General features: G+C 42.8%; 1 protein-coding gene across 1 annotated transcript in view; it reads right to left on the bottom strand.

Annotated features, from left to right (window-relative positions):
- The window catches only part of plxna3 (plexin A3), a 167,343-nt gene that overhangs the window by 34,919 nt on the left and 120,061 nt on the right, over nt 1-12,363 (bottom strand). Inside the window, exons 9-13 of the mRNA XM_033629559.2 lie at nt 10,880-11,003; nt 10,625-10,781; nt 10,441-10,540; nt 8,221-8,335; nt 213-413 (exon numbers count right to left, since the gene is read on the bottom strand). Coding sequence (XP_033485450.2) covers nt 213-413; nt 8,221-8,335; nt 10,441-10,540; nt 10,625-10,781; nt 10,880-11,003 — 697 coding nt within the window. The remainder of the gene's footprint in view (nt 1-212; nt 414-8,220; nt 8,336-10,440; nt 10,541-10,624; nt 10,782-10,879; nt 11,004-12,363) is intronic.

Genomic DNA, 12,363 nt, shown 5'->3' with positions numbered 1-12,363 from the left:
TCGTGCAACGCAGCGTTAAAGGAACGCTCTCCTCCCTCTCTCTCTCACCATCTACAGTACCACAGTACCGTTCCCACCACACACTAACACACACACACACACACACACACACACACACACACACACATATGGTCAAAACAGTGACGGCCCCTCCTCTTCATCACCCTGTGTAATGTGAGCAGCAGTGCATGCTGGGTAGTGTAGATACTCACCGAGGTGTTCTGACACTGGATGCAGGAGGAGTTGAAGCGGACGGCGGGGATACGTTGGACCTTTCCCTGGATGTTGAACACGCACTCGTAGTTCTTCTGACCCGACTGAGGCTGGGGGAGGTTACGAGCTCGCAATGTGATTGGACGAACCATCCCGGCTGGGACCAGGATGTCAGAGGTGGGGAGGATCTGAGGACAGCCCTGCAGAGACAGAGGGAGGGAGGAGTTAATACACACTCTGATATCCACGTCAGCGTTTACAGTAAATAACAGTTTATTATTATTAAAGTTCAAGAGTTTAGTTTAACTGATCCACAGACAGTGATGTGAGAGGCTCTCACGTACTCAAATAAAAGTACATTACATTCTTGTATTATAATAAATGATGCATTAATGTGATCATCACTTTAATGTTGCAGCTGGAGATCATTTTAATGACTTTATACACTGCTGGGCAGATTCATCTATAATAATACATTTACTATTTATACTATATACATTATACTACAGTGTATTAATAATCTGAATTTGCAAAGTGACCTGTAACTTTAAATGTGGTCCGTAAAACGTAGAATATTTGTTTCCTTGGAGTAGAAATATAAAGTAGAATAAAATGGAAATATTCAAGTAAATGACCTCAAAATTCAGCACTTGAACTGGACTGTATGAACTGGAGCAGAAACATCAGAGCTCCCTGCTCTCATTTAATGCAAACATTTTGTCTATCTGCAGTTTGTAATAAGTTAAACATGTAACACATAATGTGGAGATTTGTTTTGTGTTTGAGCCGATGACGTACACGATGGTGTCATCGGCATAAAAACAGATACTACAGCGCTGAATCAGAAACTCAATATCATTCATGTTCAGAGTGAATAATAATGTGGATCATATTAGGGCTGCAACGATTAGTCGACTAATCGATGACTAATCGACTATTAAAATAATCGATGACTATTTTAGTAGTCGTCCAATCGGTTTGAGTCATTTTTCATAGAAAAGTTCTATAAACGTGCCCAAAATACATACTGGCCACATTTTAAGAAAAAAACTGTGTCTGTTGGCCTTATGAGTGCAAATCGAGTTACTGCTACTAACTGGAAGACTACTGATAATATTAATGTAAAACCTTGGATACAAACCTTTGAAACACTTCTAAGTTTAGAGCAAGCATCCAATTCTATATACACTTCCTCCTAAAAAACTTGGAATCAAATTCATGCAAATGCAAATTCACAGCAATATCACCTGCCCCGACTGAAAAACATTATTTATGACTAAAAACATTATTTATGGTACTTACATATGAAAAGTATGTGTATGTGTGGGGTCTGTGTTGTAGTTATATGTATGTTTATGTCAAGGATTGTATCAAAGATCTGAATCTAGCGTCCACTCCAGGATACAAGCACAGATGTATGATATGAACTCTTTTCACCATCTCAAAATGTTGTTGTTATCGATTTTCTTTGCAACTGACCTGACTGTTGATCTACTATTGTGAATTCTTTACCCCCTGAGCAACAAAAAGCAAATAAAATATTAAAAAAAATTAAAAAATAAAAGTACCCAAAATACTCTTATTGCAGCTTCTTACGTTCAAATGTTGGCAGCTTTACACACTCTCCCATGACGGTGAACTAAAACCCTTTGGCGTGAGTACGAAACAAGACATTAGATGACATCATTTTGGGGTTTGGGAGAGACAGACCGACACATTTTTCGCTAAAATGATTAGCTGACTAATCAAAGAAATAATCGACAGATTAATCGACAATGAAAATAATTGTTAGTTGCAGCCCTAGATCATATCAAGCATGTTTCAGGGATCCTGCTGTCTAGATTGACAGCAATTAAAGTTTTGCGCAGAGCTTGTGCAATCATGTCTTTATCATCTTAGACATATTTCTAAAATATGATCCATCGTAACTTTTTAAGACACACAGAGACAATTTTACACACTTTCATCTCATCCCACATTTTTCACACTGGCTCCAAGCATGTTAAGAATATATTTTACTGATTACTTTAAAGACTTTTTGTGGTCTATCTTTCAGCTACATGTCTGACCTCTGACACGTCCATGTTTACTCTGAGAGGTCGTCTGTCTGTTCCAGAGGCTAAAAACTAAAGGGGTCTGCTGTCAGGGCCCCAAGGCTCTGCAATGATCTGTCTGAGGGAATCAGGTCGGCCGAGTCAGTGATCTCTTTGAGTCCCTTATTTTATCGGAGAGTCTCTCCTGTTCTAATTTCCTTTGAAATGTCTTTTATTTCCTTAGTTGGTTTTTCTCTGAAAATGTTTTCTTCTGAAACCATTCAATTTTATGACTTTTTGCTGCCCTGTGAAGCCCTTTGTGGAGCACAGGGAGCCTAATATTGATCCATGTGGGACACCTCATCGATCATAGAGAGGCTGATTTATAAGAGCTGTAAGAAAAATCATCAAAGTCAATGGAAAGCAGCTGATTTAATGACCTGAGCAATAATGCACCACCACAAAATACCACCCGTCTCGGCCCAAGCAGCCATAAAAACATCGCTCCAAATTAATCTGCACAGAGTTTCACTGGCCACCTGCTGCTTTCTACTGTTTACTAACCTGTTTTCCTGCCTGTCCGTGATGTTGAACACCAAAAAAAAAAAAACACAGAAGGGTACACAGCTCTGCTCTCCTGGTAATGGGAAAGGAGTCTGTTGCCAATTCTGTGCAGGTTTACAGGTGATTTAAAAACCCACATACACGCTCTAATTTTGTTGGAGGGTTATTTGACTCTTTTTTGATGGGAAGCCGATTAAATGATATAATATGTGCTCGTTACTGATCTGCACTGTTAGCTAACCTGAACCAAACGGTTTCAGCTGCTAACCTCAACAGAGATGTTTAATTAGCTCCTAAACCGAGTGTCCTTTAACATGAAGAGGCCGAAGCTTCTCTGAGGAGTCACAGCGACCACACACACACTTCACCAGGGTCCATATGAATTATTGATTACAGCAGCTTTAAATGTGGCACCAGCACAAATTATTAATAACCCTTTTTTTCTGTGTTAAAAGACCTGCCAATCAATCTGGGAGTGACATCAGAGACCAATCCTGTGGTCTAAGGATTGGTGGGGGCGGAGCTACAGTTTAGTTTAAATTATTTAATGTTAGCTAAAAGAAAAATAAATCAATAACTGATGATAACAGACTACATGCAGTTTGTATCAACAGATACCGTTATTGGAAACGTCTTCATGGATTATTGTGGATGTATAATCGATATATCACCCTGTGTGTTCTCGTCACACTGGGTGTGACGAGAACACACGCACACACAGCCAACAGAGGTGTGTGTGTTCAGTAATGGACAGCTGGTGACAGATCCAAGCTTCCTGAGGCTGAAACACACACACCCCACCCCACCCCACACACACACACACACGCACACACACACACACTGTCTGACAGTGCCTCTCAGTGGGGTGAAACCTTTATTAATGAGCGTCACCACGGTAATTAATTGCCTTGTGACTGACAGGAAGACCATTAGCTCCACAGGAAGTGGACCAGAGCACAGCGGACGCCAGCAGCGACTGTGGAGACTGTGTGACTGTGTGACAGCGAGACTGTGTGTAAGACAGTGTATGACAGTGTGTGTGTGACAGTGTGTGTGTGTTCAGGATAAAAGCCGACTGTGGTTCTGCATTTCTCAGCAAACATTGATCCAAACACTGAGCTCACCTGTGACAGACTTTGTCACACCTGAGTGAAACAAGGTGACAGACATTATTCTTATGAGGCACTGAAGAAGAAAAAGTTGTGAAGTTATAAAAAAAGTTACGTGGACTTCCTGTTTGGTATGACGGAGTAGACACACATTGAGTCTGGCTCCTAAAACTTTGTAATTCCACTTTTACTTGTAACCAGACGGTGGATGTTTTCCCCTTTGGCAACAAATCTCCGAAATACGGCAACAAAGTCAGCCAAGCCAAAAAGAAACTGTTGAAGCAGACCCCCTCGATGGGGCTAATGATAGCAACAAGCTCAGCATAGCAACCATAGCTAACCTCCTAAAAGACCACTGACAGGCCCTCAAACACTCGAAGTAAAACTAGACCTTGTTCAAACCACAGCGGCAGAGTAAGCTCAGAAAATAATGTCGCTCAAGTCCAACGCCAACTTACAGGAAGAGCGCACATTAGCTCTGGAGACAACGTGTGCTAACTAACGGGGGCAATGCTAAACTGCTAAACACAAGCCCCTTTTACACTGCCAGATTTTCGGCGAATGTTGGGCTGTTTTGCCGGCAAGCTGCGAGCGTTTAGACACACAGAGCCGGATTGGCGAGTTGATCCAAGGCGCCCAATTTTCTGCCTCGTAGGGTAGACATATTGGTGGAACCCTTTTAGTTTAAACAGACCGAGGCGGCCTTCTGCAACGGGAGGGGCTGTTGATGACTTGTGGGAGGAGCTGTTGATGACTTGTGGGAGGAGCTGTTGATGACTTGTGGGAGGAGCTGTTGATGACTTGTGGGAGGAGCTGTTGAAGACTTGTGGGAGGAGCTGTTGATGACTTGTGGGAGGAGCTGTTGAAGACTTGTGGGAGGAGCTGTTGATGACTTGTGGGAGGAGCTGTTGATGACTTGTGGGAGGAGCTGTTGATGACTTGTGGGAGGAGCTGTTGAAGACTTGTGGGAGGAGCTGTTGAAGACTTGTGGGAGGAGCTGTTGAAGACTTGTGGGAGGAGCTGTTGATGACTTGTGGGAGGAGCTGTTGATGACGCCGCACGTGCAACCCACTGGCGGTGGACAAACAGGAAACAGCTGATAGCAGGAATTAGCGAGCAGCTAGTAGCAAGAGGGAAACACAAACCTGACAGACACTGTAAAGATGAGCAACTGGGGAGACAAGGAATTGCGCGCCCTCCTTGTCCTCGCAAACGAAGAGGCCATTAACCGTCAGATGACGAGGACGGTGAAGAACGGGCCGACTTATGAGAGAATCACAGAAGGACTGACCAGCCGCGGCTTCCCTCCCACGTTACTGTTTACGTCACACGCTGAGCTACACGTTTTGTTACTTGCTCACGCCCCCCATTGCCAAGGTTGAGACGTGACAGGGTGACAGTTCCTGTTTCCACACCTGTCTTCATCACCTCTCACATTCTTCCTCTGCAGTCAGATTTCAAACTAATGTCTCAGCGCTGATCATGACTCTGCTCCTCTGCTGAGGAATAAATAACTCTGGACTTAATTTAAGGGGCTGCAGTGAGTAAATCAGTCTGCTGCTCTGAGTCGACTCCACAGACGTAATGATGGAGGATTCTGTATTTGTGAACCTCAAACTTCGTCTGAGTGAGTTTAAGTGAACAGTTTATTCTGACGTCGTCCAGCTGCTCTGTGTCTCCTCCTCCTGCGTCTGCTGACAGACTCTTTTTATTTTCAGCTCCAGATGAACAGATAGTCGCAGCAGCTCCTCTTTATCCGTCTCCATCTTTAACTCGTTCTCCGTCTGTGTTTTCACTTCTGTTTCCAACAGACCACAAACAGACTTTTAATCTGAAAAACCCACCCTGCTTCCTCTGCGTCTGTCCAACCTGCGTCTCTTTCTCTCCTCTCACACTCACATCTCTCATCTCTCCCCCTCTGTCTTTAGTCAGACTAATTGCCTGCTAATTAACATTAATTGCTGTGATTGGATGCTTTCATGTCAATTAAGTGGCTATTCATCTTCTATTAACCAATTAGCCAATCAGAGATTGTTACTGTCACCCTGCAACAACACTGAGCACCAATCACGTCAACGAGACACCCAAACAACGCCATCCCTGCTCGCTGGCTCTGCTAACGAGATAACGAGGCGACAGAGAGACGCTCGTTAGACTGAGAGGTAATCTGTTACTCTGACAGCTGTTACACTACAAACTGTCAGCACTCACGTACGGTGTTACCTTTAAAATGGTCCCCAGAAACAAGACACAGCACTTCCTGCTCCAGTTTACTGTGGTGTTGTTGTTGTTGTTTACTCAGTCATATTGAGGTAGTAACTATTTTAGGATTATCTGAGCAGAACTTTATGGAAATAAATCAGGTTTTATGGCGACATTTTAAACCATAACTTCTCTTTAAAAGCAGGAGCTGTTTTAACAATGATGTTGAGGACCAAACTGAAATATTCCTCACTTCCGTCAGCACAGTGTCACCTGAAATTTATTTTGCGTTCAACGTGGAAACAGCAGAAGTTTTTATCGCAGCAGAAAAAAAAGTTTCTGAACCAGGTTGTTCTGGTTAAATACACTATTTTCTGTGTGGAATCGGTGGATTGGTGCAGCGCTGCGCCGGACTGTGGTGTTGAAAAGAGGAAGCTGAGCAAGAAGGCGAAGCTTTAGTTTGATCCATCTGCGTCCCAACCCTCACCTATGGTCATGAGCTCTGGGTAGTGACTGAAAGAATGAGGTCACAGATACAAGCGTGTGAAATGAGTTTCCTCTGTAGGGTGTCTGGGCTCAGCCTTAGAGATAGGGGGAGGAGTCAGACATCTGGAGGGAGCTCGGAGTAGAGCCGCTGCTCCTTCATGTTGAGGTGGTTCAACATCTGATCAGGATCCTCCTGGTCCAGCTGGTAGGAGGCCCCGGGGCAGACCCAGAACACACTGGAGGGATTATAGATCTCATCTGGTCTGGGAACACCTCGGGGTCCTCCAGGAGGAGCTTCTTCTTTTTTGCCAATTCAGCTCCCAGTAAAAACCTCAGGAGAAGTTTCTGCTGGTTGTGACCTGTAACCCTCCCTGATAGACGCCACTAAAGCTCTGTGTCCACCAAAGCTGAAAGCGTCAGGCGCTCCTCAGGAAACACCAGCTGGGAGCGTCTGAAAGCACTTTGGAGACGCAGAGTTTCTTCAGCTGAGACACTTCGGCACAAGGTTTCATATCTGTCTCATATTAACATCATCATCATGTGGCCAATCAGCTGAGAGCGTCTGAAACATTTTGAACACGAGAAACGATCAAACTGACGTCACAGTTTTCACATCTGATTCTTGTTTGTTTAATTTTCTGAAAAATGTCATCGAAGCCTCTCAGCGGCTTAAATCACGTCTGTCACGGAGACCTTGAATGCATCAGCAAGGAGGGCTTTAAACTGTGTGTGTGTGTGTGTGTGTGTGTGTGTGTGTGTGCGCCCTTCACTGTTGACCTGAAGCTTTACTGTTGTTTACTGAACCATGTAATGACACAGAGAGGGAGAGCAGCTCTGACCTCCATCACTGCTGCTGTTCTTCACTCTCACACCATCAGTCACAGCACACAAGAAAATATTGATTCACTGCAGCTAAAAATACTATAAATAACTCTGTTCATGTGCACAGAATAAAAGTAAAAATATACTTTTAGAAACAGTATTAATATCATTTTATGAATATCAAAAAATATATTATTAATAATATGTTTTTAATTCTTTAAATAATCCTTGGTCGATTTGATTTTACCTGACCTCAGCTGTAGACAAACAGAAAATAACAAACTGTAATATACTGTATTATTATTATTATTATTATTATAATCAGTTGTAATTCAATATGTTCATTGTTATCATATTTTAGGTCAGCATAAGGTGTAAAAATATAAAAGTTACAAAAAAACTTGTTTAACTTCATAAATTTAGTAAAAGAATTAATAATAACATTATTTTAACATTAACACTGTTTTTTCATGTACATTTTGTGTAGTTTTTCTGTTTAGTGACTGTGTATAAAGATGGATAAATATTTTGTGTGAAACTAAAAGTAGCTCTGTACTTTACTGAGTTATCTAATATTTAATATTCTTGTTCATGTGTTCACTTTGGCATATTTCAGGTCGATATCAAGTCTACAAAATATCAAAGTTATGAAAATAATAATCACTGAGAGCTGCATATGAAACGTCTCGGTGTGAGCGCACTGTGATAACTGAAGATGAACATGTCACCACACCGCCGCCCCTCCCCCACCTCCACACTGTGCGTGTGTGTGTGTGTGTGTGTGTATTTACCTCCATGTTGCTGACCCGTCCCTCCTGGAAGGAGCAGTCCTGCAGGTTGTTGGTGCAGACGTGACGATATTTACACCAGTGACACGGAAACATGCTGCTGACACAGGAAGTGCACCTGAGAGAGGAGACAGAGGGAGAAAACATATGTTGTTTTCATAGAGATAAAGTAAAGTTTTCACGCTGTAACTCGTCTCACAGGTTTTATAGACAGAAACAATCTTCACAGACAGAGCAGGACATCTGAAATAATATCTGACAGAACTCAGTCTTTACTTTATCTGAACACGTCGACCACATTTTGCTCAGCTGGATAAAAACTAACGTCAACAGGTCAAAACCTCACCAACATTACTGTGTTTCAGTTTGTTTCCTTCATCGGGGCGAAACATGTCCGACTGAAATCGTACGTAAGTCAAAAAGTGGGACCGACACACCCCGACACGCAGACTCCACACAGAGGGGCTTCTTCTTCCTGTGAGGTGATGATGCTGATCGCTGCACCACATGCTGCTCACGAGAATATTTTGTGCACTTTGGAAACAGCTGTGTCTTCATCTGTCTAAATCTGCAGGCTGTGATAGATTAATCCAAATGATCTGGTCAGTCGTGCTGTAACCTGGGAGTTTAATAACGTCCCTGCAGACTGGTCGTCGTGTTTGTTTACATCATCAGAGAGTTTTCTGAGAGAAGTCTGCAGCTCAAACTAACTTCAGCATCCTCACAGGATCGCTCTGCTGCTGTGCTCTATTTTCCAGTAGTCAAAAAAATCTCATGTTTAGATCCACACCAACAACACGTCAGTCCGTCTGACTTCCTGTCTGTGTCCCTCAGCTCCGAGCTCATTGGTTCCTACTGCAGATCTTTAAAAACACGGATCAATAGTTTGATCAGTGATTCCTCTGTTTTATCAACAAATCAACAAACTGCAGGAAACAGTGACTCTGCTGGGGACTACTTTCAGCGGCGGATTAATCCACATCTGGTTCTGTGAAGAAGAAACCAGAGAAGAAGATCCGCAGTGTGTGTGTTTGGGATTAAAGCTCATTGTTGTCTCTACCTCTGCTGTGTTAATCCAGCTGATGTGTAATCTGTGTGTGTGACCTCAGCAGGTGAGGATGAGGATGTGTGAACACCTGCGTCACCACCTCATCTGATCCAACAATACAGTTCATCGTCTGCACGCCGAGCGCCGAGTCTGGATTTATTCTGATCGCAGCTCAACGACAAGACACGACCGACAGAAACCTGAGCAGGTGTTTACAAAGAGACGTGTGTGTGTGTGTGTGTGTGTGTGTGTTAAGAGATTTCCCAGCAGAGACAGGAAGTGTTTCTGTGTTCTCTGTGTCCACGGCTCAGAGCTGCTGTTACCATGGCAACCAGCGAGCCTGGCACACGGATTATGTTACCCCCGAAATCTGGGGAGGAAGAGGAGGGGGGAGGAGAGGAAACATAGAAGAAGAAGAAGAAGAAGAAGAAACAAGAGGAGAGGAAACATGAAGAGAACGGAGGAAACACAAGAGAAGAGGAAACCAAAGGGAGGAAGCTAGGAGAGAAAATAAGAGAGGACAGGAAGGACAGGAGACGAATAAAGATGTGAAGAACAAGAGGGGAGGGGAGAGGAAACAAGGAGAGGAAACAAGGAGAGGAAACAGGGAGAGAAGCGAAGATGGGGGAACACAAGGAAAAGAAACAAAGAGAGGAGAGGAAACAAGGACAGAGGAGAGGAGATGAGGAAGTGTGGGATTCACAAGTCGAGCACGAAGCAGTTGTAGGAGATGAAATTAGTGGAGATGAAAGAGGAGAGAGGAGAGGAGGACAGAGGAGAGGAGATGAGGACAGAGGAGAGGAGATGAGGACAGAGGAGAGGAGGAGAGAGGAGAGGAGGACAGAGGAGAGGAGATGAGGAGAGAGGAGAGGAGGACAGAGGAGAGGAGATGAGGACAGAGGAGAGGAGATGAGGACAGAGGAGAGGAGGAGAGAGGAGAGGAGGACAGAGGAGAGGAGATGAGGAGAGAGGAGATGAGGACAGAGGAGATGAGATGAGGACAGAGGAGAGGAGAACAGAGGAGATGAGGACAGAGGAGAGGAGGAGAGAGGAGAGAGGAGAGGAGGACAGAGGAGATGAGATGAGGACAGAGGAGAGGAGGACAGAGGAGGTGAGGACAGAGGAGAGGAGATGAGGACAGAGGAGAGGAGGACAGAGGAGGTGAGGAGACTCACGAGTTGAGGACGGAGCAGTTGTAGTAGATGAAGTCGGTGGTGATGAACTGGTGTCCAGTCTCTGTGGAGCGCAGACTGAGCTCAACGACTCGTTTCTCTCCTGAAAATCAACATCACAACTTTACTGATCTGATCGACTCACATCGTGGCGAAGTGTGTGTGTGTGTGTGTGTGTGTGTCTCACCGTAGGAGTGTGTGTGTGTCGGCAGGTCTCTCAGTGACGGTGACATACACATCACCTGGCCTTTAGCCAGCACCTCTCCTGGCGTCTCACTCAGGTCCTCGAACACACAGGACACGCCCCCCGACAGCGCCGGGACGTTCTGCACTCGGATGGTTAGCTACAGACAGAGAGTTAAGGTGCGTGATGACATCATCACCTGTCACTGATCCGTCGGTGTGTGTGTGTGTGTGTGTGTGTGTGTGCGTGCGTGTGTACCTGTGTTGCCGGCGAGGTGACGGACATGTTGCTCGGTGTAACAGAGATGTCGACACATTGGTCCAGCCGGGTGTTGAAGTGCTGAGGCTCCTCCCACTTGTCACAAGCTTCCTGTCTGGAACACCTGGAGGGGTCAAAGGTCACCAGGGGTCAACACACTGTATACACACACACGTGTTTACACACATTCATTCATGTTCACAGTAAATGAGCATTATTTTACCAGCGCCTTTATTCTGTGATGTAATCATTTCATTTTTAGGACTTTATTTTTTATTAAATCATTTTCAAATTATTTATGTAATTACAGGTTTTTATTTTTTCACTATTTCCTTTTTATTAATTTTTAACCATTATTTATCTATTAATTAATTAATTAATTATTAATCTTTTATTTTATTTCAAATATTATTTTGTTTTATACAAATTTCTTATTTTATTTATTTTTTGTTTATTTATGTGTTTAAAAAATTGCTCATTTATTTCATCAATACATATAATTTTATATTTATTAAAATGTATATATTTTAATTCAATATATGTATCTATATTCACATCTTAGGAATAAATTATCTGAATTTAGTTTTGTCATTTTAATGTTTTTAGTTTAAAGCTCTCTGAAGCATTCGGGAAGAGGAAGAGTGTGAGCAGGTAACAGGTGTGTCGCAGTGTGAGCAGCTTCATGTTTGTGTCTGCAGACGGCAGCAGCTCCGACATATGTAGCTCCGAACAGAACCAATCAGAGCGCAGTAACGATCTGTTCACTTCTAATTAACAACAGATGGACAAAACAAGGAGGAGGAGGAGGAGGAGGAGGAGGAGTTTTTAAACACTTATTTATTTTGTAATTCTAAATTATTTGCTTAATTAATGACCTTTTAATTTATTTTTAATCATCTACATTGTGTTTTAAATTAATAAAAATATCTTATTAATTATTTTTTAATTCATTATTTATTTGATAATTTATTTTCACACTGAATTTAACGAAATTTTAATTTTCTTTTTATTTAAACGCTCTCTGTAAATCAGATTTTATTTGAGGATGTACAAAAGATTAAAAGTTTATTTTTCCTCGTCATCATCATCCTCAGTTCTGCTTCTACTGCAGTTTCCTACACTTCCCACAATGCCTTTCAACGTCCCCTAAAAAAGTCTGCACTTGATTTATTCCTTTAATGTCCACACTAAGAAAGAAGCAACTGATTTTTTTCTTTGCAATAATACAAAAATAAATAAATAATAAAGAAATGTTTTTCTAAGAGACCCCACAGTTTAAATATAGTGTGAAAGATCCCGGCGTGAGGTGGAGGCGCGTTACTGCTCTTTATTAACAAAACTACGGATGATGTTATTCAGTGAATTATCTCCACCCCCCGCCGTCCTCCAGCTGACCTCTACCTGCTGATCCAGGATCAGCATCACCTGTTTTATCTCATCATATGACAGATGAATGAAAGACATGAAAACAGATCTGGGACCTT

The sequence above is a fragment of the Epinephelus lanceolatus genome, chromosome 8, assembly GCF_041903045.1.
Source record: "Epinephelus lanceolatus isolate andai-2023 chromosome 8, ASM4190304v1, whole genome shotgun sequence".
NCBI classification, from domain to species: Eukaryota; Metazoa; Chordata; class Actinopteri; order Perciformes; family Serranidae; genus Epinephelus; species Epinephelus lanceolatus.
The sequence above is the reverse complement of the archived record's forward strand: the minus strand, read 5'-3'. Positions and strand labels throughout refer to the sequence as shown.